This window comes from Mauremys mutica, chromosome 9 (assembly GCF_020497125.1).
Source record: "Mauremys mutica isolate MM-2020 ecotype Southern chromosome 9, ASM2049712v1, whole genome shotgun sequence".
Classification (NCBI taxonomy): domain Eukaryota; kingdom Metazoa; phylum Chordata; order Testudines; family Geoemydidae; genus Mauremys; species Mauremys mutica.
Window position 1 is genome coordinate 42,544,008 of NC_059080.1, and position 21,820 is coordinate 42,565,827.

The window sequence follows — 21,820 nt, forward strand, 5'->3', positions numbered from 1 at the left end:
GGGAACTCTGGGTCTCAGAGGGGCTGAGGGAGCCGGAGGCCAGTAACTAGGGATGTGCTGGGGCTCAGAGGGGATGGGGGAGCCAGCCCAGACCCCAGGGGATGTGCTGGGGCTCAGAAGGGATGGGGGAGCCGAGGGCCAGTGCTCGGGGATGTGCTGGGGCTCAGAGAGGATAGGGAGGCCAGGGGCCAGTCCCCAGGGGATGTGCTGGGGCTCAGAGGGGCTGGGGGAACCAGCTCGGGCCCCAGGGGATGTGCTGGGGCTCAGAAGGGATGGGGGAGCCGAGGGCCAGTGCTCAGGGATGTGCTGGGGCTCAGAGAGGATAGGGAGGCCAGGGGCCAGTCCCCAGGGGACATGCTGGAGCTCAGAGGGGCTGGGGGAGCCAGCCTGGGCCCCAGGGGATGTGCTGGGGATGGGGAGCTGCTCTGTACCTGATGTCTGATGTGGTCAGCAGTGCGTAGGAGTAGAAGACAGGGTTGTACGAGATGTCATCTCCTCGGAGATTGAAGAGCCCTGTAGGAACAAAGGTGTTATAGACCCTCCCTTGCGCACCAGGTTGCCTGCCCTGCCCTGCCCTGGCCTAGCGTCGCTCCCCGCTGGGTTCCTGGGGCCGTGCTGGCAGAGGGTATGGGCATGAAGTGACACTAGAGTGGTGCCATCCGTCAGGATGTGTGAACAGTGACCAGCACAAGGGGACCGGATCTCACCCCTGTAACAGTGAACAGCCAGCCCGGGCAGGTAGTGTTGGCTTGCTGCGGGATGCCCAGCAGAGAAGCTGCTCTCAGTGGTGCTGAGGGCATTGGAGCAGTGTTGGGAGGGTCTAAGGGGTGATGAGGGCACTGGGAGGCTGTTGGGGAGCTGGGAGAGTCTGAGGGGTGTTGAGGGCACTGAGGGGATGTTGGGTGCTGAGAGGGTCTGAGGGGTGCTGAGGGCACTGGGATATGTTCTGGTGCTGGGAGGGTCTGAGGGATTTTGAGGGCACTGGGGGGCAGTTCGGGTAATAGGAGGATCTGAGGGGTGCTGAGGGCACTGAGGGGCTGTTCTGGTGCTGGGAGGGTCTGAAGGGTGATGAGGGCTCTGGGGGGGGGTTTGGGGGACTGGGAGGGTCTGAGGGTTGTTGAGGGCACTGGGGGACTGTTGGAGGTCTGGGAGGGTCTGAGGGGTGTTGAGGGCACTGGGGGGCTCGGAGGGTCTTAGGGGTGATGAGGGCACACGAGGGCTGTTGGGTGCTGAGAGGGTCTGAGGGGTGCTGAAGGCACTGGGGGGCTGGGAGGGTCTGAGAGGTGATGAGGGCCCTGGGGGGCTGTTCGGGTACTGGGAGGGTCTGAGGAGTGCTGAGGGCACTGAGGGGCTGTTCTGGTGCTGGGAGGGTCTGAGGGGTGATGAGGGCTCTGGGGGATCTGGGAGGGTCTGAGGGGTGATGAGGGCTCTGGGGGATCTGGGAGGGTCTGAGGGGTGTTGAGGGCACTGAGGGGCTGTTGGGGAGGGCTGGGAGGGTCTGAGGGGTGCTGAGGGCACTGGGGGGCTGGGAGTGGTTGAAGGGTGCTGAGGGCACTGGGGGGCTGTTGGGGGACTGGGAGGGTCTGAGGGGTGCTGAGGGCAGTGCGGGGCTGGGAAGGTCTGAGGGGTGCTCAGGGCAGTGGGGGCTGTTGGGGGGCTGGGAGGGTCTGAGGGGTGCTGAGTGCACTGGGGGGCTGGGATGGTCTGAGTGGTGCTGAGGGCACTGGGGGGACTGTTGGGGGGCTGGGAGTTGCTGAGCGGTGCTGAGGGCAGTGGGGGTCTTTTGGGTGCTGGGATGGGCTGAGGGGTGCTGAGGGCACTGGGGGTCTGTTGGCGGGCTGGGAGGGTATGAGGGGCACTGAGGGCACTGGGGGGGCTGCTGGGGGGCTGGGAGGGTCTGAGGGGCACTGAGGACACTAGGGAGGCTGCTGGGGGGCTGGGAGGGTCTGAGGGGCACTGAGAACACTGGGGAGCTGCTGGGGGCCTGGGACACCAGGGCTGCCAGCGAGAAGCCAGGGGTGTGGGCTGAGGCCATGGTGGGCGGGGGGGGTGTGCAGTGGCAGGATGATCCTGGGCCACAACGCTCACAGGCCGTCTCCTCCAGAGCTGACAGAAGCACGGCCGTGGGGCTCCTGGAGTGCTGCTCCATCTGGCTCCGGATCCCGGACACTTTCTCCTGCCAGGTGCTGCCTGAAAGGACAGTGGGGGTCGGGCATGAGGGTCAGGTACACGCAAAGCTCCATGCAGGCCCCTGGCCCACCCCTGCCTGGGTCTAGGACATTCGTTTCTCCAAAACCTGCCCTGGCAGAGGGGCTCAGGGCTGGCCAGGACTCCCTCTGTAGTCTCCCATAAATGCTGTGCCCTCGGCAAACAAGCCAAGGACCTCCTAGCCTGACCCAGCCCAGCCAGACTCCTCCAGGGGAGCCCGAAACATCTGGAGAGCTTCGGGGAGCAAAGGCACCACCCTGGGGTCAGCTGTGTGCGTGGCACTCAGACATCTACCCTCCATCAGCGCAAACAGGTACACCCTGCCAACATCCCGGCATGCCCAGTGGCACACAGGTGATTGCTCTCCAGTGTCACCAGCAGGGGGCACCAGGGAATGGGCTCACGTGCCACGCCCACCCACAGGGGGCAAGTACCTACCCGTGAAGGTCTCTGGCAGGAGGTAGATCTCGCTGGTGGGCAAAGGAGGCCGCTGCGAGCCCCACACCAGGTCCACAAGGTTGTCCTCGATGGGAACCAGGGTCCTGCTGGAACCCTGCAGAACGCGGGCATAACTGTTCCAGAGATCTGAGAAGGGATGCAGCTGTTGGTTAGGCTCAGAGGTATGGTCAGTCTGCTGCGCCCTCCCCAGGCACTGCTCCGGCCAAGGCTTCAGGGGTGAGAGCCAGGGCAATGGGAGCTGAGCTGCAGTGTCAAGCCCTCCACCCCCTGTCCTAGGCCTTAGGTGGCAGGTACTGTGGAGTGGAATGGGGGCATGGAGGCTTGGCTCCTCAGGGAAGGTAGGAGATGCAAGGAGCAGGGGCGATACCAATGGAGAAGAGGAAGGGATCCAGTCCAATGTTCTCGCCAGCGGGAATCTCCTGGAGCAGCCACTCGCCGATGGAATCAGTCCAGACTGCAAGACAGGGCACAGCATAGTGGCATGTGGGTTCTGGGGGCAGGGGGAGACGGGCAGGCAGGGAAGGGAGAGCAGGGCTCGGCGTGGAGAGCTCAGGTGGCTCATGTGTGGCACACCTGGAGAAAGGCTGCTGGGCTGCCAACCTGGCTCTGCCTGGAGCCCAGGGCTCTGAGTCACTGCCAGACTGGCTGCCTCATGGTACCAGAGGCTGCTGTGTGCCAGGCCGGGTTTGCCTGCAGCTCTGGAGACCAGGGCTCCCCAGTGAGAGGCTGGGACTCCCCAGCACTAGGCACTCATGGCAGCGGCTGGGCACAGAAAGGCTGCTGAGGCCCTGAGACTGAGGGCGGCTCTGGGACTGGAGTGGGCAGCAGAGGTCGGGCTTGGCACAATCTCCCTGCCCATCATAGCTACTGACCTATCTTCTGTAGCTCCCAGTTGCAGTCCATCTGGCGCTCAGCCTGGGTCCAGTACCGACTGTCTGTCCACAGAGCCGCCTTCTTTGTCGTCACCACCCCTGTCCCTGAGACGGGAGAGGAGAAGGCTCGTTAGCCCGGTGTTCAGGCCTTTGCAGACACCAGTGGTGCCAGTCATGGGTGCTGTGGGGAGGGAATATCCCTCCCAAGGGGGTTGAGGGAAGACCCAGAGGGTGCCCTTTTGTGGGGGTGGGGCCCAGAATTTGCTCCCCCAAGGAGTCTGTGAATTGGTGCCACTGGCAGGCATGTCTCACTGCCCCTTCCCTCCCAGGGGGGCTCTTGTCAGGACAGTTGCTGGGGGCGGGCGACTCAATCAGGGCCCTGTTAACCCCAGTGCCTAGTGCAGCACTTACCCTCTTGCTAATGCAGGGAGGGGCTTGTGTGGCACTGCATGCTGGCCTGATCTGCGGCTTCGCACAGAACAAATGACCCATCTTCCCAGCCTGCCTCTGCAACGATGGCAGTGGGCAGCAGGATGGTGCCATATGCCAAAAGCTTGCGGGTGCAGATTGCAGACCCATAGCCATGGAAGGGACCTCAAGGGGTCATCTATCCCCTCCCACCTACCTCCAGGGCAACAGGGACATGGGAAGCATCCATGTGCTCACCGCCTCCCGCCCCCCCCGTGCCAGTGCATGCCCCCTTCACAATGAGTGATGCTGTAACCTCAGTGCAGTGAGCCTGGCAGGGGAGCCTGTTCCCGTGGTTCTGCCCACTGTCCATCAGTGCCCGTCCTCAGCCCCCTTCCTCCTCCAGACACTGCCCAGCCAGGTTGCAGCAAGACAGCTGGTTCCAGGAGGCCCCCATAGCCTCAGCAGTGCATGGGCTGGCTTCCCCTCGGCAGCTCAGAGCCCCTCTCTGGCTAACAAGGAGTACAAGGGCTGTCCGACCCAGGGTCTGTGTGCTACGGAGGGGGCAGGTCTGTCCAGAGCTAGGTTTCACCCACCCCCACCCTGGCTGGGACACAGTCAGCTGGAAGCTTGGGGCCTGGTTACTTTGTGTCCTGGGCATGGAAACGGCCCTCCTGCGGGTCAGGGAGAGAGCACACAAGGAGAGGCGCCTTGTTCGGAGGGGGTGCTGTGACGGGATGGGCCCAACAGGGGCATAATGAGGGTGAAGCCTGGCCAGAGGGCCCTTGGGATAGGGGGATCCAGGAGTGGGGGGCGGGGAAGGTGAACAGGAATTCAGACAGGCTGTGGGGACGCACTCACCTGCAGATCCCGTGAAGCCACTAATCCATGCCAGCCGTGCGTCCCGCTCAGCAATGTACTCGCTCTGGGACACAGAGAGACATGCCATTACAGCGCACGCCTGCCCCGCCATGCAGAGACACACCATCCCAGTGCATGCCGCCCCCCACGCAGAGACACGCCATCACAGCACACGCCTACCCCCCCCTGCAGAGACATGCCATCACAGCGCATGCATGCCCCCCGACACAGAGACACGCCATCACAGCGCACGCATGCCCCCCGACACAGAGACACGCCATCACAGCGCATGCATGCCCCCTGACACAGAGACACGCCATCACAGCGCACGCGTGCCCCCCGACACAGAGACACGCCATCACAGCGCATGCATGCCCCCTGACACAGAGACATGCCATCACAGCGCACGCGTACCCCCCGACACAGAGACACGCCATCACAGCGCATGCATGCCCCCCGACACAGAGACACGCCATCACAGCGCACGCCTAACCTCCCATGCAGAGACATGCCATCACAGCACACTCCTTCCCCCTCACCTAGAGACACGTCATCACAGTGCACACCTACCCCTCCACGCAGAGACACGCCATCACAGAACACGCCTGCCCCCTCACGTAGAGACACGCCATCACAGTGCACACCCACCCCTCCACGCAGAGACACGCCATCACAGTGCACACGTACCCCTCCACGCAGAGACACACCATCACAATGCCTGCCTGCACCCCCCATGCAGAGACACGCCATCACAGCACACGCCTGCCCCCTCATGCAGAGACACACCATCACAGCGCATGTCTTTCCCCCCCACAGAGACATGCCATCCCAGTGCACACCTGCCCCCCATGCAGAGACATGCCATCAGGGCGCATGCCTGCCGCCCCGTTACACAGTGGGGATTTTCCCTTGTTAATGTTGTATGTGAACCTAAGTGAGTCTTACTGTTTTGCATGAATGCTGTGTGTGCCTTAGTTTCCCTGTGTATTGCACCAATGTCTAGTCAGAGGTGGGCAAAGTATGGCCCGTGGGCCACATCCGGCCCACAGAACCGTCCTGCCCAGCCCCTGTTCCCCCTCCCCTGCAGCCTCAGCTCACTGCGCCACCGGGCAGCTCAGCACCGGCACACACCCCTCCCCCCCGCGGGGGTGGGAGCAGGGGAGAGCAGGGAGGGAGGCTCACCCACAGCCTCAGGGGAGCAGGCGGGAGGTGCGGGCGGCAGGAGCGCGGCGAACGCAGGTGGAGGACTCAGGAGGAGCACCGGGCGGTTGCGCAGCCGGCCGGAGAGAAGCGGTGCTTTGAAGGGGAAACCGCCGCTTCTCTCTGATTGCGCAGCTGCCTCTGCCCCTCCTGAGTCCTCTGCCCATGCTTGCAGGGCCACATTCCGAAAGGGGCTGGGGGGGTTGGATATAGGGTGGAGTCCCAGGGGGGGCGGTTAGGGGCAGGGGAACCCAGGAGGGGTCGGTTAGGTGACAGGGAGGGGGAGTTGAATAGGGGGTGTGGTCCCGGGGGGCGGTTGGGGCGGGGGGTCCCAGCAGCTGGCAGTCAGGGGACAGGGAGGGAGGGTTAGATAGGGGGTGGGAGTCCCGGGGGGCCTGTCGGGGACAGGGATGTGGATAGGGGTCAGGGAGGCAGTCAGGGAACTGGGAACAGGGGGGTTGGATGGGGGTGGGGACCCAGGGGGGGCGGTCAGGGGACAAGGATCGGGGGGGTTGAATGGGTTGGGAGTTCTGAGGGGGGGCAGTCAGGGGGCGGGAAGTGGGAGGGGGCAGGGGCCAGGCTGTTTGGGGAGGCACAGCCTTCCCTAGCCGGCCCTCCATACAATTTTGCAACCCCGATGTGGCCCTTGGGCCAAAAAGTTTGCTCACCCCGATCTATGTGATGGGAATAAGGGTGTGTGACTTTTGCGGGGGCTGCTCCAGTTGTCTCCACAGATGCAATGGCTGCCCTTGGTAACCTGCGGGGCGGGGGGGGAGGGGAAATGCGACCAGGTGAGCCCGGAAAGCGAAACAAAGGCCATAGGCAGAGCAACGGGCATGGCAGGGGCCAGGCAGCTGGAAGAGAGTCAGTCTCGGCTGGCTTGGGGCACAGAGGGAGGGCTAGAGCCTTGGCTCTGGGCTCCCCTGCCCCCAAGATGGACTTGACTGAAGGTCACTGATTTCTGTGCTAACAAGTTCTGTCCTATTGTGTTCCTGTCGACTAATAAACCTTCTGTTTTACTGGCTGGCTGAGAGATACTGCTGACTGCAGAGTTGGGGTGCAGGGGCCTCTGGCTTCCCCAGGAGCTTCACCCTGGTGGACTCGCTGCAGGAAGCACTCGGTGTGAAAGGGCATGCTGAATGCTCCGAGGTCAGACCCAGGAAGGTCAAAGCTGTGTAAGCTTCTTGCCCTGGTGACAAGAAGGCTCCCTCAGAGTCCTGTCTGGCTTCGTATGGAGTAATTCCAGAGCATCGCCCCAGTGACTCCATGACACCCCCATGCAGAGACACCTCAGCACAGCGCACGCCTGCCCCGACCTCCAATGCAGAGACACCCCAGCACAGCGCACGCTGCCCCCACCCCCCACGCAGAGACACCTCAGCACAGCGCATGCCTGCCCCCACCCCCCACGCAGAGACACCCCAGCACAGTGCATGCTTGCCCCCACCCCCCACGCAGAGACACCCCAGCACAGCGCATGCCTGCCCCCACCCCCCACGCAGAGACACCCCAGCACAGCGCATGCTTGCCCCCACCCCCCACGCAGAGACACCCCACGCTGCCCCCACCCCCCTAGGGAATACATCACATCTCTCTATGTGAGACAGAGGCATGTATATCTATCATTCTCTATAGAGATAGAAAGAGAGTCATGTACCGTTATTTGCTATTTTTCTCACTGTCTCTGATACTATGGGATAGTATCAAAATAGGAAAAAGTCAATGATGGTTATGAAGGAGATTAGAGAGATACAATGTCAGATAGTAAACAGTCAGTATGAAAGTTTTAGAGTTCACTTAAATAGCTGAAAGCTAAGAAATAAAAATGATGAGACAAGATGACAAAGCGCCATGTTTAATTTTTAAAGCAAATTTTACTTAACATTTTCTACTGATGCCCAGGCAAATTTCCGTCTATGCAGAGCCCTTCCCTTCTATGGTGACACTGAATACACGATGTCAAGTAACACACAGACTGAAAGCTTTTGCCTTTTGGCTCGGCTCCTCCGGACGGAGCCCCGCAACCCTGCGGTCCCGCTCCCGCGGCCGGAGCCCCGCAACCCCCGAGCCCCGCTCTCCCGGCTGGAGCCTCGCAACCCCGCGGTCCCGCTACCCTGGTCGCAGCACGGCAGGTCCCGCGGCCCCGCTGCCCCGGCCAGAGCCCCGCAACCCTGCAGCCCTGCTCTCCCGGTCGGATCCCTGCAACCCCGCAATTCCGGCCAGATCCCTGCAACCCCGCGGTCCTGCTCCCCCGGCCGGAGCTCCGCGGCCCCGCTACCACCGCCGGAGCGCGGAAATCCGAAGAGCAGCCCGGAGAGTACATGCTCCACGAATCGGGCCCCGCACTGGCTAAAACCGGCCCTGCCCCCCACACAGAGACACCTCAGCACAGCGCACGCCTGCCCCGACCCCCCACTCCCCCAACGCCCCAGCACAACGCTGCGGCCCAGGGACCAGTGCGCTGAACAGCCCGTACACTGGTAGACACCAGCTGCCCAGTGGGACTCTGTCCTACAGCCGCTCTCCCCACCAAGGCTCACGGTGCCTGGGGGGCAGAGGCTGTGCACCAAGGGGAACAGGATCCAGGCAGGGGAAAGGGGCAGCAGTTTAGGGCAGAAGCGCAGGGCCAAACAGCTGTGCTCCCAGGGACAGGCAATGAGGGCACAGCAAATCAGGGTACAGCAAATGCTGGGGCCCCCTGCCCCGGGGCATGGAGGGTGGAGTAGACCCTAGGGTGGGACAGAGACCCGGAGACTGGCAGCCTGAGCCTTACCATGTGTGCATCGGTGGCTGGGACAATGTAGGCACTGATGTTGTAGAACTGCATGCGCTGGCGCAGGGCATTCAGCTGTGCGCTTGTGTCCGTCACCGTGGGGGGCAGGAACTGAGGTCACAGAGAAACACACTAATGAGGGGCCAATCCCCAGGGCAGCCCTCCACCCTCCTGGCCTTCCGTGGGGGCCCTGCGCTGCCGGCATGGAGAGCAGGAGTAGCGCAGACGTGCAGCTGTGCTGAGCACTCTGCTCCCGTGTGCTGCCAGGCGGGGCAGAGGGCAGCATGTCAGTGAAACCACTCAAGGGCTGGCTGGCTGCTCCCTGGGGCCCATAACAGAGTGCCCTGGCAGCATGTGAACCCTCTGATGTGGATTGCCTGCTCTCGGGGCTCTGGGGCGCAGAGCTGAGCACAGAACAGGACAGAGACAGTTTTCAGAAAGGCAGAGAGGCGCCCCTGTGTTGTGGGGGGCTTGGCTGAGGCTCCTCCCACCAGCCCCTTCTTCTCAGGTGCCAGGTGGCTGCCCTTTGGCTATGCTGCCAGGGCATGTGGATCCCTCGACTTGCACTGAGAAGCAGGGAGAAGGCTGGAGGCTGAGAAGGGCAGAGAGGAGGGAGAAGGTCTGGGCCCGAGAGAATCTGGCTAGTGGGGGGTGCCGTCAGGCCTGCCCTGTGCGAGGGAAGATCTTACCGGAGGGGATGTAGTGCAGTTTCTGATGTCACTTGTGGCAGAGCTGCTTTGCTTCGGCCATCCTATGGCACAGCCTAGGAGCAAGGGACAGAAGCACGTCAGCAGCTGCTAGGATGCGCCCCCCTCCCCAAGCCACTGAAATCCCTCCTCCTTGTTCCCTGCCATGTGTTCCTGATGCTCCACAAGCCCCAGCGCCATGAGCCCAGACCTCCCTTCCTCTGCAGAGCATGGCAGCTCAGCATGCCATGCAGAGACAAGGAAGATGCCAGTGCTCTAGCAGTGGGCTTGTGGGGCCCAGAGCCAAGAATCAGGGCTTATCTCCATGTCACACTAGTATGCAGCAAAGAGCCTGATTGTGAGAAAGACTTCCCTCAGTCTGGAGACAGTACAAAGCCCGTGCTGCAAACGCTGGTGATAGCTGATTCTTTTCCTAAAGCTCCAGCTCCTGGAGTCCTGTGAGTTTGGAGAATCTTAGCTTGTGCTTTGTAAAATAGCGTATGTTCCCAGCCCATGTAGTTGTGGAGAGAAGCCAGACATCATCGGCCAAGGGCAGCTGGAAGGCTCAGAAACCAGGAAGTTTATAGTTATTATTGTTTTAAATATCATGGCTTTCCAGCCAATCTCACGATTTCCTGACTCTGAGTTTTTGACTGCTTGGGTTGGTGACACTCAAACCCAGGACCTGGCCTGGCATCTGATCAGTCTCTACCACTGCCCCCTGCAGAAGAGCAGAAGCGGAGGCTTTGTTCACTCCCCTGCCCTAAAGCAGAATGCGAGCTGGGTATCCTCTGTTCAGCAAATAGCAAATTCACTGAAAAATACATGTTTCAGGGCCCTGAACCTGTTCAAGAATTTGCATTGAATTCAGCCAGTCATTTCAGCCCCAAAAAGAAATATTTTGGAAATGTTGACTCAGTCAGTTTCAACAATATCAATTCAAAGTGATGTTTGAAATGCTTCATTCGACCTGGTTTTCATTTAGTCAAGAAACCAGTTCTCACTGTCCCAAGGTTTTTTTCCTGTTCAGCCACGAAACCCCCAAATCAATGATTTGCTCAGCCCAAGCGGAACAGAGCTGTGGCCTGAGCGGGGGGCAGTACCTGGGACAGAGCACATCCTTGGGCTGGCCTTCGGTGCTAGGGTGGCGCCCAGACTCACCTAGGCAGTAGATTGCTTTCTGTTGGACATGACCTAGTTAGACTCCAACTCCAAGTTGCTTAAATATTTTAGCATCAGGGTGAAATGTTCAGACGTTGCTGACTGTAACTGAACTAGGTATGTGGGGTAGGTTCACACAGGGTGTGTGTGTCTGTGTGGTACGTGTGTATACTCAGGCTGTCAAGCGATTAAAAACATTAATCGTGATTAATTGCACGATTAAAAAAATTAATAGAATGCCATTTATTTAAATATTTTTGGATGTTTTCTACATTTTCAAATATATTGATTTCAATTACAACACAGAATATAAAGTGTACCGTGCTCACTATATTTTTTATTACAAATATTTGCACTCTAAAAATTATAAACAAAAGAAACAGTATTTTTCAATTCACCTCATACAAGTACTGTAGTGCAATCTCTTTGTCATGAAAGTGCAAATTACAAATGTAGAATTATGTAAAAAAAACACTCCTGCATTCAAAAATAAAACAATGTAAAACTTTAGCGTCTACAAGTCTACTCAGTCCTACTTCTGTTCAGCCAATCGCTCAGACAAACAGGTTTGTCTACAAGTTTGTTTACATTTGCAGGAGATAATACTGCCTGTTTCTTGTTCTACAATGTCAAATATCAGAGGGGTAGCCATGTTAGTCTGGATCTGTAAAAAGTGATAAAAAGTCCTGTGGCACCTTATAGACTAACAGACGTATTGGAGTATAAATAATTTTTACCTGCCTCTGGAAATTTCCACCACATGCATCTGAGTATTCACCCACATGCAAGTGAGTATTCACCCACAAAAGCTCATGCTCCAATACATCTGTTAGTCTATAAGGTGCCACAGGACTCTTTGTCGCTTGTTCTACAATGTCACCTGAAAGTGAGAACAGGTGTTCTCATGACACTATTGCAGCTGGCGTCGCAAGGTATTTATGTGCCAGTTGCACTAAAGATTCATATATCCCTTGATGCTTCAACAAACATTCCCGGGAACATATATCCATGCTGATGAAGACGCATTCTGCTCGATAAGGATCCAAAGCAATGTGGATTGATGTATGTTTCATTATCTAAGTCAGATGCCACCAGCAGAAGGTTGATTTTCTTTTTTGGTGGTTTGGATTCTGTAGTTTCTGCATCAGAGTGTTGATCTTTTAAGACTTCTGAAAGCATGCTAAACACCCTGTCCCGATCAGATTTTGGAAGGCACTTCAGATTCTTAAATCTTGGGTCAGGTGCTGTAGCTATCTTTAGAAATCTCACACTGGTACCTTCTTTGTGTTTTGTGAAATCTGCAGCGAAAGTGTTCTTAAAACGAACAGCATGTGCTGGGTCATCATCAGTGTTCTCTCTAATTTTTCCCACCATGTGCGGAATGAATTTTGTTATGTGCACCAATATGGAGGTGAGATGTGTAACACATCACCTCCATATTGGTGCACATAACAAAATTTATGTGGTGTGGGTGGGGCCAAGGGGTTCGGAGTGTGGGAGTGGGGCTCAGGGCTGGGGCAGAGGATTGAGGTGCAGGGGTGTGTGAGGGCTCCAGGGTGGGGCTGAGGATGACGGGTTTAGGGCTGGGGCAGAGGGTTGGGGGGGGGAGTTGAGGGCTCCAGCTGGGGGTGCGGGCCAGGGATGAGGGTTGGAGTGCAGGCTACCCGGGGGCTATGGCAGGGAGAGAGGACTCCCCGCAGCTCTCCCTCCCCGCAGCAGCACCTGGGCTAGGGGGATGGGGAGAGGAAGGCGCCTCTCCCCCAGCTGGAAATAATGTGTAAATTTTAACACTGAGAGTAATTAACCATTGGAACAATTCACCAAGGGTCACGGTGGAGTCTTCATCACTGAACATTTTTAAATCCAGACTGGCTGTGTTTCTAAAGCTCTGCCCTAAGGATTATTGTGGGACAGGTCTCTGGCCTGTGCTATACAGGAGATCAGAAGTACTTGTGGCACCTTAGAGACTAACAAATTTATTGTAGCATAAGCTTTCGTGGGCTACAGCTCACTTCATCGGAGATCAGAGTAGCTCACACTGGTCCCTTCTGACCTTGAAACCTATTGGTCTAAAGCTGTGTCTACACTGCCACTTTCAGCACTAAAACTTTTGTCCTTCAGGGGTGTGAAAAAACACACTCATGAGTGACAAAAGTTTTAGTGCTGAAAAGCAACAATATAGACAGTGTTTTATCGCCGGGAAGCTACCACCGCTCATTCAGGGTGGTTATTTTTATCACTGGGAGAGCTCTGCCCATGTCAGAGTGCGGCTGTGGCCACGCTGTAACGTGGGTAGTGTAGACACCCTAAGAAAGGAGAATAGTTCTTACAGATTCTGGATTTAAGGGATTATTCTTGGAACTGAGATGTAAAGTAAGGCAGGGAGCCTGCAGGCATGGGTGGCAGGTTTGTAGAAATTTTGGTTGTGCCCAGAACCCGCCCCCCCAACTCTGCCCCCACCTGCCTAAGGCTCTGGGAGGGAGTTTGGGTGGGGGGAGGAGGTCTGGGGTGCAGGTCCTGGGCTGGGGATTAGGATGCAGGAGGGGTCCAGGCTCTGGGATGGAGTTTGGGTGCTGGGTGCAGGCTCCAGGCTGGGGCAGGGGGTGGGTGTGCAGGAAGGGGTAAGGGGTGCAGGCTCTGGATGGAGTTTGGGGGTTGGAGGGGGTGCAGGCTCTGGGAGGGAGTTTGGGGATAGGAGGGGGTGCAGAGGTAGGGGCTGAGGATGAGGCGTTTGGGGTTTGGGAGGGGGCTCAGGGCTAGGGGATAGGAGGGGTGCATGGGTGAGGGTTGTGGGGCTGAGAATGAAGGGTTTGGGGTGTGGGAGGGGGCTCAAGGCTATGGCAGAGGGTTGGGGTATGGGGGGATGAGGGGTTTGGGGTGTTGGAGAGGCTCAGGGCTAGGGCGGAAGGGTAAGGGCAGCCTGCCCTGCTGTTAGTGGATGAGAAAAGGGCACTAGGACCCTGGGGCAGCAGACAGCAATTGATCCCGGGAGTTGGTGTAGTGTAGGATACCGCTCCATGTAGGAATGTGCTACACCAGCAGCACAAGCAGGCATGGGAGAGGTGCACACCGCTTTCTTTCAGGCAGGGATGCTCCGGGGCAGGGGCCTGGGGAGAGACCCAGATCCAAATACTGGTGGAGTAGAGACCCCAGCCCTGAATATTCCTGGAGCCCAAGCACCACAAAAGAATATAACTCGCCGCCTATGCCTGCAGGGTCTGAGGAGTACCTTGGGACAGCACCTATCTACAGGTAGGAAGACAGGGCAGAGAGAAACGTATCCCATGGGATACAGAAGGGACAAGGTTTATATAATGATATTGCTTTTGGGGGCTGGGAGATTGGAAATGCCCCCCACACAGGGGATCCTTCCACTCCCCTTGCTGATCTCGAGGAATAGCTTGAAGGTGCTCTTCCAAGGAGCACTTCTCCCCAGCTGTGTTGTTGTGTTTCCATGTCATTGTCCAGCTGGCAATTGTGAGGCGCGAGCTCTGTGAGCCGTATGGATTTCCCATCATTTCTGGGACGTGTAGATTTGATCCCTAGAGAGCAAGACTCAGCTTCAACAACATAAAACTGCACATCAAATAAAAACCGTGCAGTGTCTCACCCTCTAAACATGAGCCAGGGAGCACCAGGATTGCAAGAGAGTTCCTGGAATCAGCCAGAGAGCATGAAGATGTTTACAGCCGTGAGAGGGAGACTGATTGCAAACAGGGATTCTGGATATGTTCAAGGTTTTCAATAAATACGTTTTCCTGCATCCAAAGGAACCACAAGCACCTCAGCCCCAAGGGAGGTGTCTGTGCCGGAGACCAGAACCGGAGGAGTCAGAGCAAGGTGCAGAAATCTGGAACGGTTGTGGGTGGTGCAGATGGGAAGGGAAACAGGGTAGAGTCAGGTCGTGCTCTATGTACTGGGGGAGCAGAGCAGACGGTTGTGACAATTGGGCTGTAACTTTTCCCTGCTTCGGAATTTATCACGGAAACTAGGTCAAGTTAGTTTCAATGAAGAATGTTATGAACAGGTGGAAGAGAACCGCAGAGACACTGGGTTAGTCAGAACCAAACAGGCCACGTTGATGTAATCCAAGGAATACTGAAATGATGCTAAGTAAAAACAGATGATGATGTGGAGCCACAATTGGGATGTTGGATATTAGGCCTAATTGGTGGAGAAAATAATAAGGGGCTGGACCATTATGCCCACCCTTCCCTTTGTGGGTCCTTAAAGAAAGAGCTTTGGCGGGGGAAAGACAGAACGAAGACAGAAGAGGAAGAACAGATGGAAGCTACTGGAGCAAGCTTCACCATCATAGGTGCCATCCCTTGCCCCTGTTTCCTGGGACCCTGGGCCTTGGTCATCCTGCTCCTGAGAGATGTCCTGACCAGACCGAGCCAGAGGGAGGAACCTAGCTTACATCGCCACCTCTCTCAGCTCCAGCTGAATTCCCAGCGCCTGGGATGACAGTTTTACCACCTTGACACTGTCAAACAAGGGCTATTCCGTGTAAAATCACCTTTTACAGCAGCTCACGCCCACCTCAGCCAACTTCATCTCTTTTTCCCCAAAAGACAGGCTCTCCCCTTGTATCGAGGAGGGGGAAACAGAGAGGAGCCTGGCACTGGCTGTATATGGGCAGGGGGAGCAGAGAGGAGGCCGAGACTCGCTGTCTATCTGTGGGGTGGGGGGTAGAGAGGAGGCCAGGCAGTCGCTATGTACTATTTACTATGGCTAAATATAAATATGCCCAAAGAATGCAGACCACATATACAGGGTGGGGGACTCTATCCTGGGAAGCAGTGAACGTTAAAAATATTTCAGGGGGTGGATAATCAGTTGAACATCAGCTCCCAGTGCTACATTGTGGCCAAAAGAGCGAATGAGATCCTGGAATGCATAAACAGGGAATCTCCAGAGAGGTTATTTTACCTCTGTGTTGGGCACTGGTGTGACCACTGCTGGAATCCTGTGTCCAATTCTGGTGTCCACAACTCAAGAGTGATGTTGATAAAGTGGAGAGGAGTCAGCCAAGAGCCACAAGAACAATTAAAGGATTAGAAAACCTGCCTTATAGTGAAGGGGCTCCATCTATTTAGCTTAACAAAGTGAAGGTTAAGAGGTAACTTGATCCCAGTCTATAAGTACCTCCATGGGGAAGAAAACAATCTAGCGGAGAAAGTTATACCACAATCCAGCGGCTGGAAGTTGAAGCTAGACAAATTCAGATGGGAAATAAGGCATAAATTTTTATCTGTGAGAGTAATTAACCACTGGAACAGTTTACCAAGGATTGTGGTGGATTCTCCATCACTCAGAGGTGAAAGTAAGCCGGTACGGTCCAGTACAGCATACCAGCAAGAGCCAGTACGCCGTGCTGGACCGCACCGGCTTCCGCAGCCGGGATTAAAAGGGCTCTGGGCTCCCCACAGCGGCGGGAGCTCCGAGCCCTTTAAATCCCACCCACAGCTTCGGCGGCAGGGCTGGGGCCAGGATTTAAAGGGCTCGGAGCTCCCCGCAGCCACGGGAGCCCCGAGCCTTTTAAATCCCAGCTGGAGCTGCGGTGGGGACTTAAAGGGCCCTTTAACTTGCCCGTGAGCCCAGGGGGCTCCCAGCCACCTCTGCAGCTGGGAGCCCCAGGTTGATTTAAAGGACCTGGGGCTCCCAGCCACAGCCAGTGCCTTTAAATCTTGAGAGGCCCTGCCTCTTCCGGTTGAGGCCACGCCTTTTCCGGATGAGGCCACACACCCCTCAGGACTCCAGCAGTACCGATAAGTCCTGTAAGTTACTTTCACCCCTGCCATCACTGACAATTTTTAAGTCAAGATTGGATTTGTTTCTAAAAGATCTGCTCTGAGAATTATTTTTGGGCAGTTCTCTGGCCTCTCTTTTACAGGAGCAGAGGGGTCAGACTAGATCAGGGGTAGGCAAACTACGGCCCGGGGGGCCGCATCTGGCCCTTCAGATGTTTTAATCCAGCCCTCGAGCTCCAGCTAAGGAGTGGGGTCGGGGCTTGCCCCGCTCCGTGCGTGTCGTGACTCCACTCAGCTCCCGGAAGCAGCAGCATGTCCCGCCTCCAGCTCCTAGCAACCCATCCAGCAACCATGGCCAATCGGAGCTTCAGGGGTGGCGACTGCAGATGGGGCTGCACATAGAGACGCCTGGTTGCGCCTCTGCGGAGGAGCTGGAGGCGGGACATGCCGCTGCTTCCAGGAGCTGCTTGAGGTAAGCGCCACCTGGAGCCTGCATCCTTGACCCTCTCCTGTGCCCCAACCCGCTATCCCGCCCTTCAAACCCTTTGGTCCTAGTCTGGAGCACCCACCTACACCCCAGAGCCCGCACCCCCAGCCGGAGCTCGCACCTTAACCCCCCACCCCAGCCCAGAGCCCTCTCCCGCACCCTGAACTACTCATTTCTGGCCCCATCTCAAAAGAGCCTGCACCCCCAGACAGAGCCCTCACCCGCTCCCTCACCCCAACCCCCAATTTCATGAGCATTCATGGCCCGCCATACAATTTCCATATCTAGATGTGGCCCTTGGGCCAAAATGTTTGCTCACCCCTGGACTAGATGATCATAATGGACCTGTCTGGCCTTGGAATCTATGAGCCTATGAGCTAGGTAGATCTGCAGCATCATGGGAGGGTGGGCAGGGACTGCGATTAGTGGGGACTTGCTGACCAGCAGACCCTGCCTGGAGCATTACACCCCATGCCATGGTCCCCCTAGAGACTCTGGAACAGGGCTCCCTTCTGGTGGATGCTTGAGCCATTAAAAAACTAAGGAAATTGCTGGACAAAAAACATTGTTAGTATGAGGTTAAGGTTCAGAGTGTGCCCACAGATTGGTCAAATTAGGGTACAAATCCTCACAAGAATGGTGTGGTTATCAAAAACCAACCGGTAAGCAGACAGGCTATTCAGAGCCAAAGTAACTTTACAGCGATGCAAACATATCAAAGCATGCAAATCCACAGCAAAAGAGGGCAATCCACCTTGTAGTGGTACCCCAACATGATCAGAAATGGAGCCAGGCTTAGCCATTCGCCACTGACCAAGATCTTCACACAAAGCTAGAATGGCCCACACACAGGACCAACAGCTGTATTCTGCAGATTCCTGCTCAGATACACATCTGACTCTTGGAGGCTGCCGTTCCCCACACTCTGCTGCTTACTCAGGGGCTGGTCCTGACAGAGGCTGCTTAGCACAGCACAGGATCGGACCCTGCCAATTCCACATGCCAAGATGCTCTCTCGGCTGAGTTATCGACTGAGCCTCTGCTTCCAGAATTGGAATCGCTGAGCTTAGTTTGCCGCTGCTGGGATTTTAATGTCTCTTGCTTTCATAATGTCAGTCACAGCAGGCCACCGGAGCACACTCCAGATCACTTGCCATCTGCTTGTGGAGCTGCCCAGCTGGGCCACTGATCTTCCCTGCACAAGTCCAAGCTGCACTGACCAGCGCTTTAGGGTTGGAAAATCTATTGAATATTCCCACAGCTTGTCCTTTAGTCAGTCTGTCATGCAGGGGCCACAGATCAGTGCCCACATGAGGGACAGGCCCCCGGGGCCAGCAGGAGCTGGAGTGCTCCGTTACAGGGCTCTGGGGGATGGGGGCAAGGAGCAGCAGTACTATTGTCCTTTCTAAGAAGAAAAACCTCACTTGTTTTCTCTGTGATGCCGAGCAAAGAGACTTGCCTTAATTTAACCCTAAACTTCCGACTCAATCCCAAGACAGGGACATGGGTCCCAGCCCAGGGCAGTGAAGGGAAAGGCTAGACATTCAAGGGGGTGAGGAGGATAGATTAGATAGATAGGCAGGCTCAGTGGGAACAATGGTTTGTCCCAGGCTCAGCCCGTCTCTTCATGCTGGTGCCATCTGAATGAAGATTCTCACCAACATACCAGGAAGAAGAAGCATCCAGGCCCATGTGGTCCAGCGAGAAGAGGGCATGTTTCCTTGGCAGTCCGGAGCCTTCTGCTGCCAGGTGGGATCAAAGAGCCCAGGTCTGAGTCTCTGTCTGACTCCCAGTCCCCCTCCAGTGCCCGCTAAATAGCAGTTCCTTAGTCAGCAACAGGCAGGGGGCTGGCTTTCAGATTCTTTTCACTTCCTCTGTCCTCCAGTTCAGATTCTTGCCACCAGATAAAAACAAACAGATAACACAGCAAAGGACAGGGTCCCAAAGTCCAAAGATCTGCCCAAAGGCAGCAGCAGTGACAGACAGTATCAAATAATCCAGCCTAGGCCTGCTCCCCTGGAACACTCCTGGGTAAGGCTGGGGCTTGAAAAGGACTGGAAAAGATGCAGCATATGGGCATGTGCCTTGCTTTGCTCCTGCCGGCTCTTTTGAGGGCCTGAAAGGAGATATGTCTGACCAAGTGTTCACGCTAGAAAGGTCAGAGATACGGGGTCTCCCTCAAAGTCTCGCAGACCCAAAGATCTGGCGTAGGGGCACCTTTTGCTCTCAGATGGCAGGAGTGGGGCACAATCCTTCACATTCAGACATTTAAGGTCACCAGGTTTACGAAAGCCGGCAAAATTTAAGGGCTTTAAACAACCTAAGTGAAACCCCCTCCCTCCTCAAGTGCTCAGCTTGCAGTTCCTGAGAGATTATCATCCTGCGAGTTCTCCAGCTGGCCACAGAGCCTTTTAGAAGAAAGAAAGAAGGGAGACAAGACCCAAATGTATACCTTAAAGAACAAGCAGCAGACAAACCCCTTTGCAGGCCCTCTTTCTGCATCATAAAAACCACACAGAAGGGCACAGAGCCAATTCTTTTCCTTTGCAGCTGACTTTAGTCCAGGCCAGAGGGAGGCTGTGGGGCTCAGGTGGGGCCCTGCCAGAACACAAGTGTAGGAGACAGATAGACCTTCATTTCCTTCCCCCAGTCTCCTGGCCTGTTTGGGGCAGAGGAGGGCAGGGCTCGGGCGCCACTCACCCCAGTGCCTACTCTTACACTTCCCCTTCAATTTTGGTACTTTTTGACAATTGCAAGTTAAACACACTATGAACCTGACCCGCACTCACCCCCTACCTCCACTACTGCAGCCATTAACATGCACAGCTAGGGCTGAGGGATGTCCTCAGTGGGAGGAGTGACCAGAGCCAAGCCCCCCTGGCTCCCAGATTACACGGCCACTTCTTGTTCTCTGGAAAGTTCCTGCTGCAGGAGCTGGGTGGGCTGTGGGGGTGGAGCTGTCTCCTGGCACCTGTGTTTGCTGCTCCTGGTGCGCGAGCACAGTCAGTAACACCCCAGCACACCGGAGTCCTCGCTGGCTTTAAGGGCCTCCCATAGAGTCAGCTCTCAGGGCTAGTGATGACATTGGTGCGGAGGGCGTAGCTGTGACCTGGGCAGGTTATCAGCCACTTGCTGAGTGGAATTTATCCTTCTGCCCGACCTGCCTGGGTGTGTCTGATTGCCCATCCTGTCGCTGTCTCTCTTCTGGCACAGCTTCCTGGAGCACAACGCCACCTGCGGTGCCTGGCTCAAGGAGCATGTTAGACGTTGGCGCTGGGGTTTTTAATCCGTCTGACCATGAGCCTGATAAAGAATCGGGGTGTGCTGCAACAGCCTAACAGGGACAAGCATGGATCTGCTGAATCCAGTTTCTTATCAAGCTCTTTGCCACCTTCCTCCTAGTCCATTAGTCAGGGCTTACCGTGGCTGGCGTTAACACAGCTGTCAGAACCGCTGAGGACAGACATGAACTGTGGGCCACTCCCTGTCATTCACTCCTCTGGGCTCCGCTCCTGCACTGCCCAGGAGGAAGAAAGCAACCTCCAAGGCCCAGGCCTTCCTTCAGCTGCATTGGGAAGGAGAGACGCAGAGCTCCAGCTCCCCTGGGGCAGGGGAGGGATGGGGAGGGAGAGGCAGCGAGACATCTGGAGGAGGAGAGATTGCAGCAGGAGAGTGGCAGGGGAGGCACAGGGAATGCATGGAGCAGAGAGAGCACTCAGTGGGCAGGGCCAGCCAGCCATGCTCAGCAAGTCAGCAAAGCCACAGCTGAGCACAGCCACATGCCATTGGCTTCCGGCAGCTGGAACATCTCACACGCCTCCAGTCCTGACAGCCCTCCCCACCCTTCCCCCTGCTACCAGAGCACCGCACTCCTAGCCCTCACCCAGCATGTTCCCCTCTCCCAGCCCTGGTCTATGGCGGGCCCGAGAGCCTGAGTCTCATCCCATGTGCCCAGCAGAGAACTAAAGCACTCGGGAAACATGCCCAGTTTCCTCCCCTAGCCAGCCACCGGCCAGCTGCCTGTGCAGAGCTCCGCGGTGCAGCTGTGAGCACTCCGAGGGCCCCCGGCAGTTATGGAAACATAATAACGGCTCATAAAATGACATCGGAACAGCTTGTGCAGCAAGCCAGCTCCAGGACAGGGGGGAGAGTCGACTGCTCGCACTCTCCCCTTGTAGAGCAGGGGCATTGTGAATCATATCAGCTCCCTGCTTCAAGCCACAGTCGTGCCCTGAGGGGATCATGCCTGGGGGCAGGCCGGGGTGCAGCAGAAAGGTCCTGCAAAGCCAGCATGCATGAATTCTGGGGAGTTGCGGGGGGCTAGCTTGCTGGTCAGGGTGGGTTACTGGGCCCCTCTGCCTGTGTCTGTTCCAGCCCCAGCTTCCCAAACTGGCTCTGCAGCTCAAGCTGTGAGACTCATGCTGTGAGCTTCAAAGGTCTGTGGTCAGTTAGTACCCGGAACAAGCACTAGCACCAGTCACCTGAGTCCAGCCGGGAGGGGTCCACTGAACCACTGAAGAGCCTCTAGGGCATGATAGTGGTGTACCGCGTCCACTGAAATCAGTCTCTCCTTATGCAGCTCAGTGCATGGGTACATCCTTGTGTGTGCCGAAGCCCTGAGCACACTGGCTAATCCCATCCTCTCGTCTCCCTTCCATTCTTGGGTCATGGGTGACTGTCCCAGAGTCCTGGCAGTGGCCTGGAGCCCGTCCTCACCCCAGGCACTTCACCAAGTCTGCAGAAGCCTCACTCACTGCCCTTGCTACACAGCTGTTCTGGGCCTACCTTGTCTCGGATGCACACTTGAGAAGCTTGGTGAGAGATCAATGTCACATGCCCAGTGCGCAACGCTAACATGGTCACAGCTTGGTCAGTCAAACCCACTTCCCCCCACAGCAATTAGAGCCTCCACACCTCAATGAAGACATGCAAGTTGCACCCCGTTTTGGCCC

General features: G+C 56.7%; 1 protein-coding gene across 4 annotated transcripts in view; it reads right to left on the reverse strand.

Moving 5' to 3' along the window:
- XPNPEP2 (X-prolyl aminopeptidase 2) overlaps positions 1-20,473 on the reverse strand; it is a 33,122-nt gene extending 12,649 nt beyond the window's left edge. Inside the window, exons 1-10 of one of the 4 annotated variants that reach the window (XM_045030813.1) lie at positions 20,290-20,447; positions 9,471-9,544; positions 8,782-8,892; positions 7,666-7,698; positions 4,809-4,872; positions 3,540-3,644; positions 3,035-3,121; positions 2,647-2,793; positions 2,089-2,190; positions 432-513 (exon numbers count right to left, since the gene is read on the reverse strand). In XM_045030813.1, the coding sequence (XP_044886748.1) occupies positions 432-513; positions 2,089-2,190; positions 2,647-2,793; positions 3,035-3,121; positions 3,540-3,570 (449 nt within the window). In that variant the 5' untranslated portion in view covers positions 3,571-3,644; positions 4,809-4,872; positions 7,666-7,698; ... (1 more) ...; positions 9,471-9,544; positions 20,290-20,447. Of the gene's footprint in view, positions 1-431; positions 514-2,088; positions 2,191-2,646; positions 2,794-3,034; positions 3,122-3,539; positions 3,645-4,808; positions 4,873-7,665; positions 7,699-8,781; positions 8,893-9,470; positions 9,545-18,534; positions 18,731-20,289 lie in introns of those variants that run through there. The other 3 variants (XM_045030810.1, XM_045030811.1, XM_045030812.1) reach the window with 3 other exon arrangements.
- Between the last annotated feature and the right edge of the window lie 1,347 nt (positions 20,474-21,820).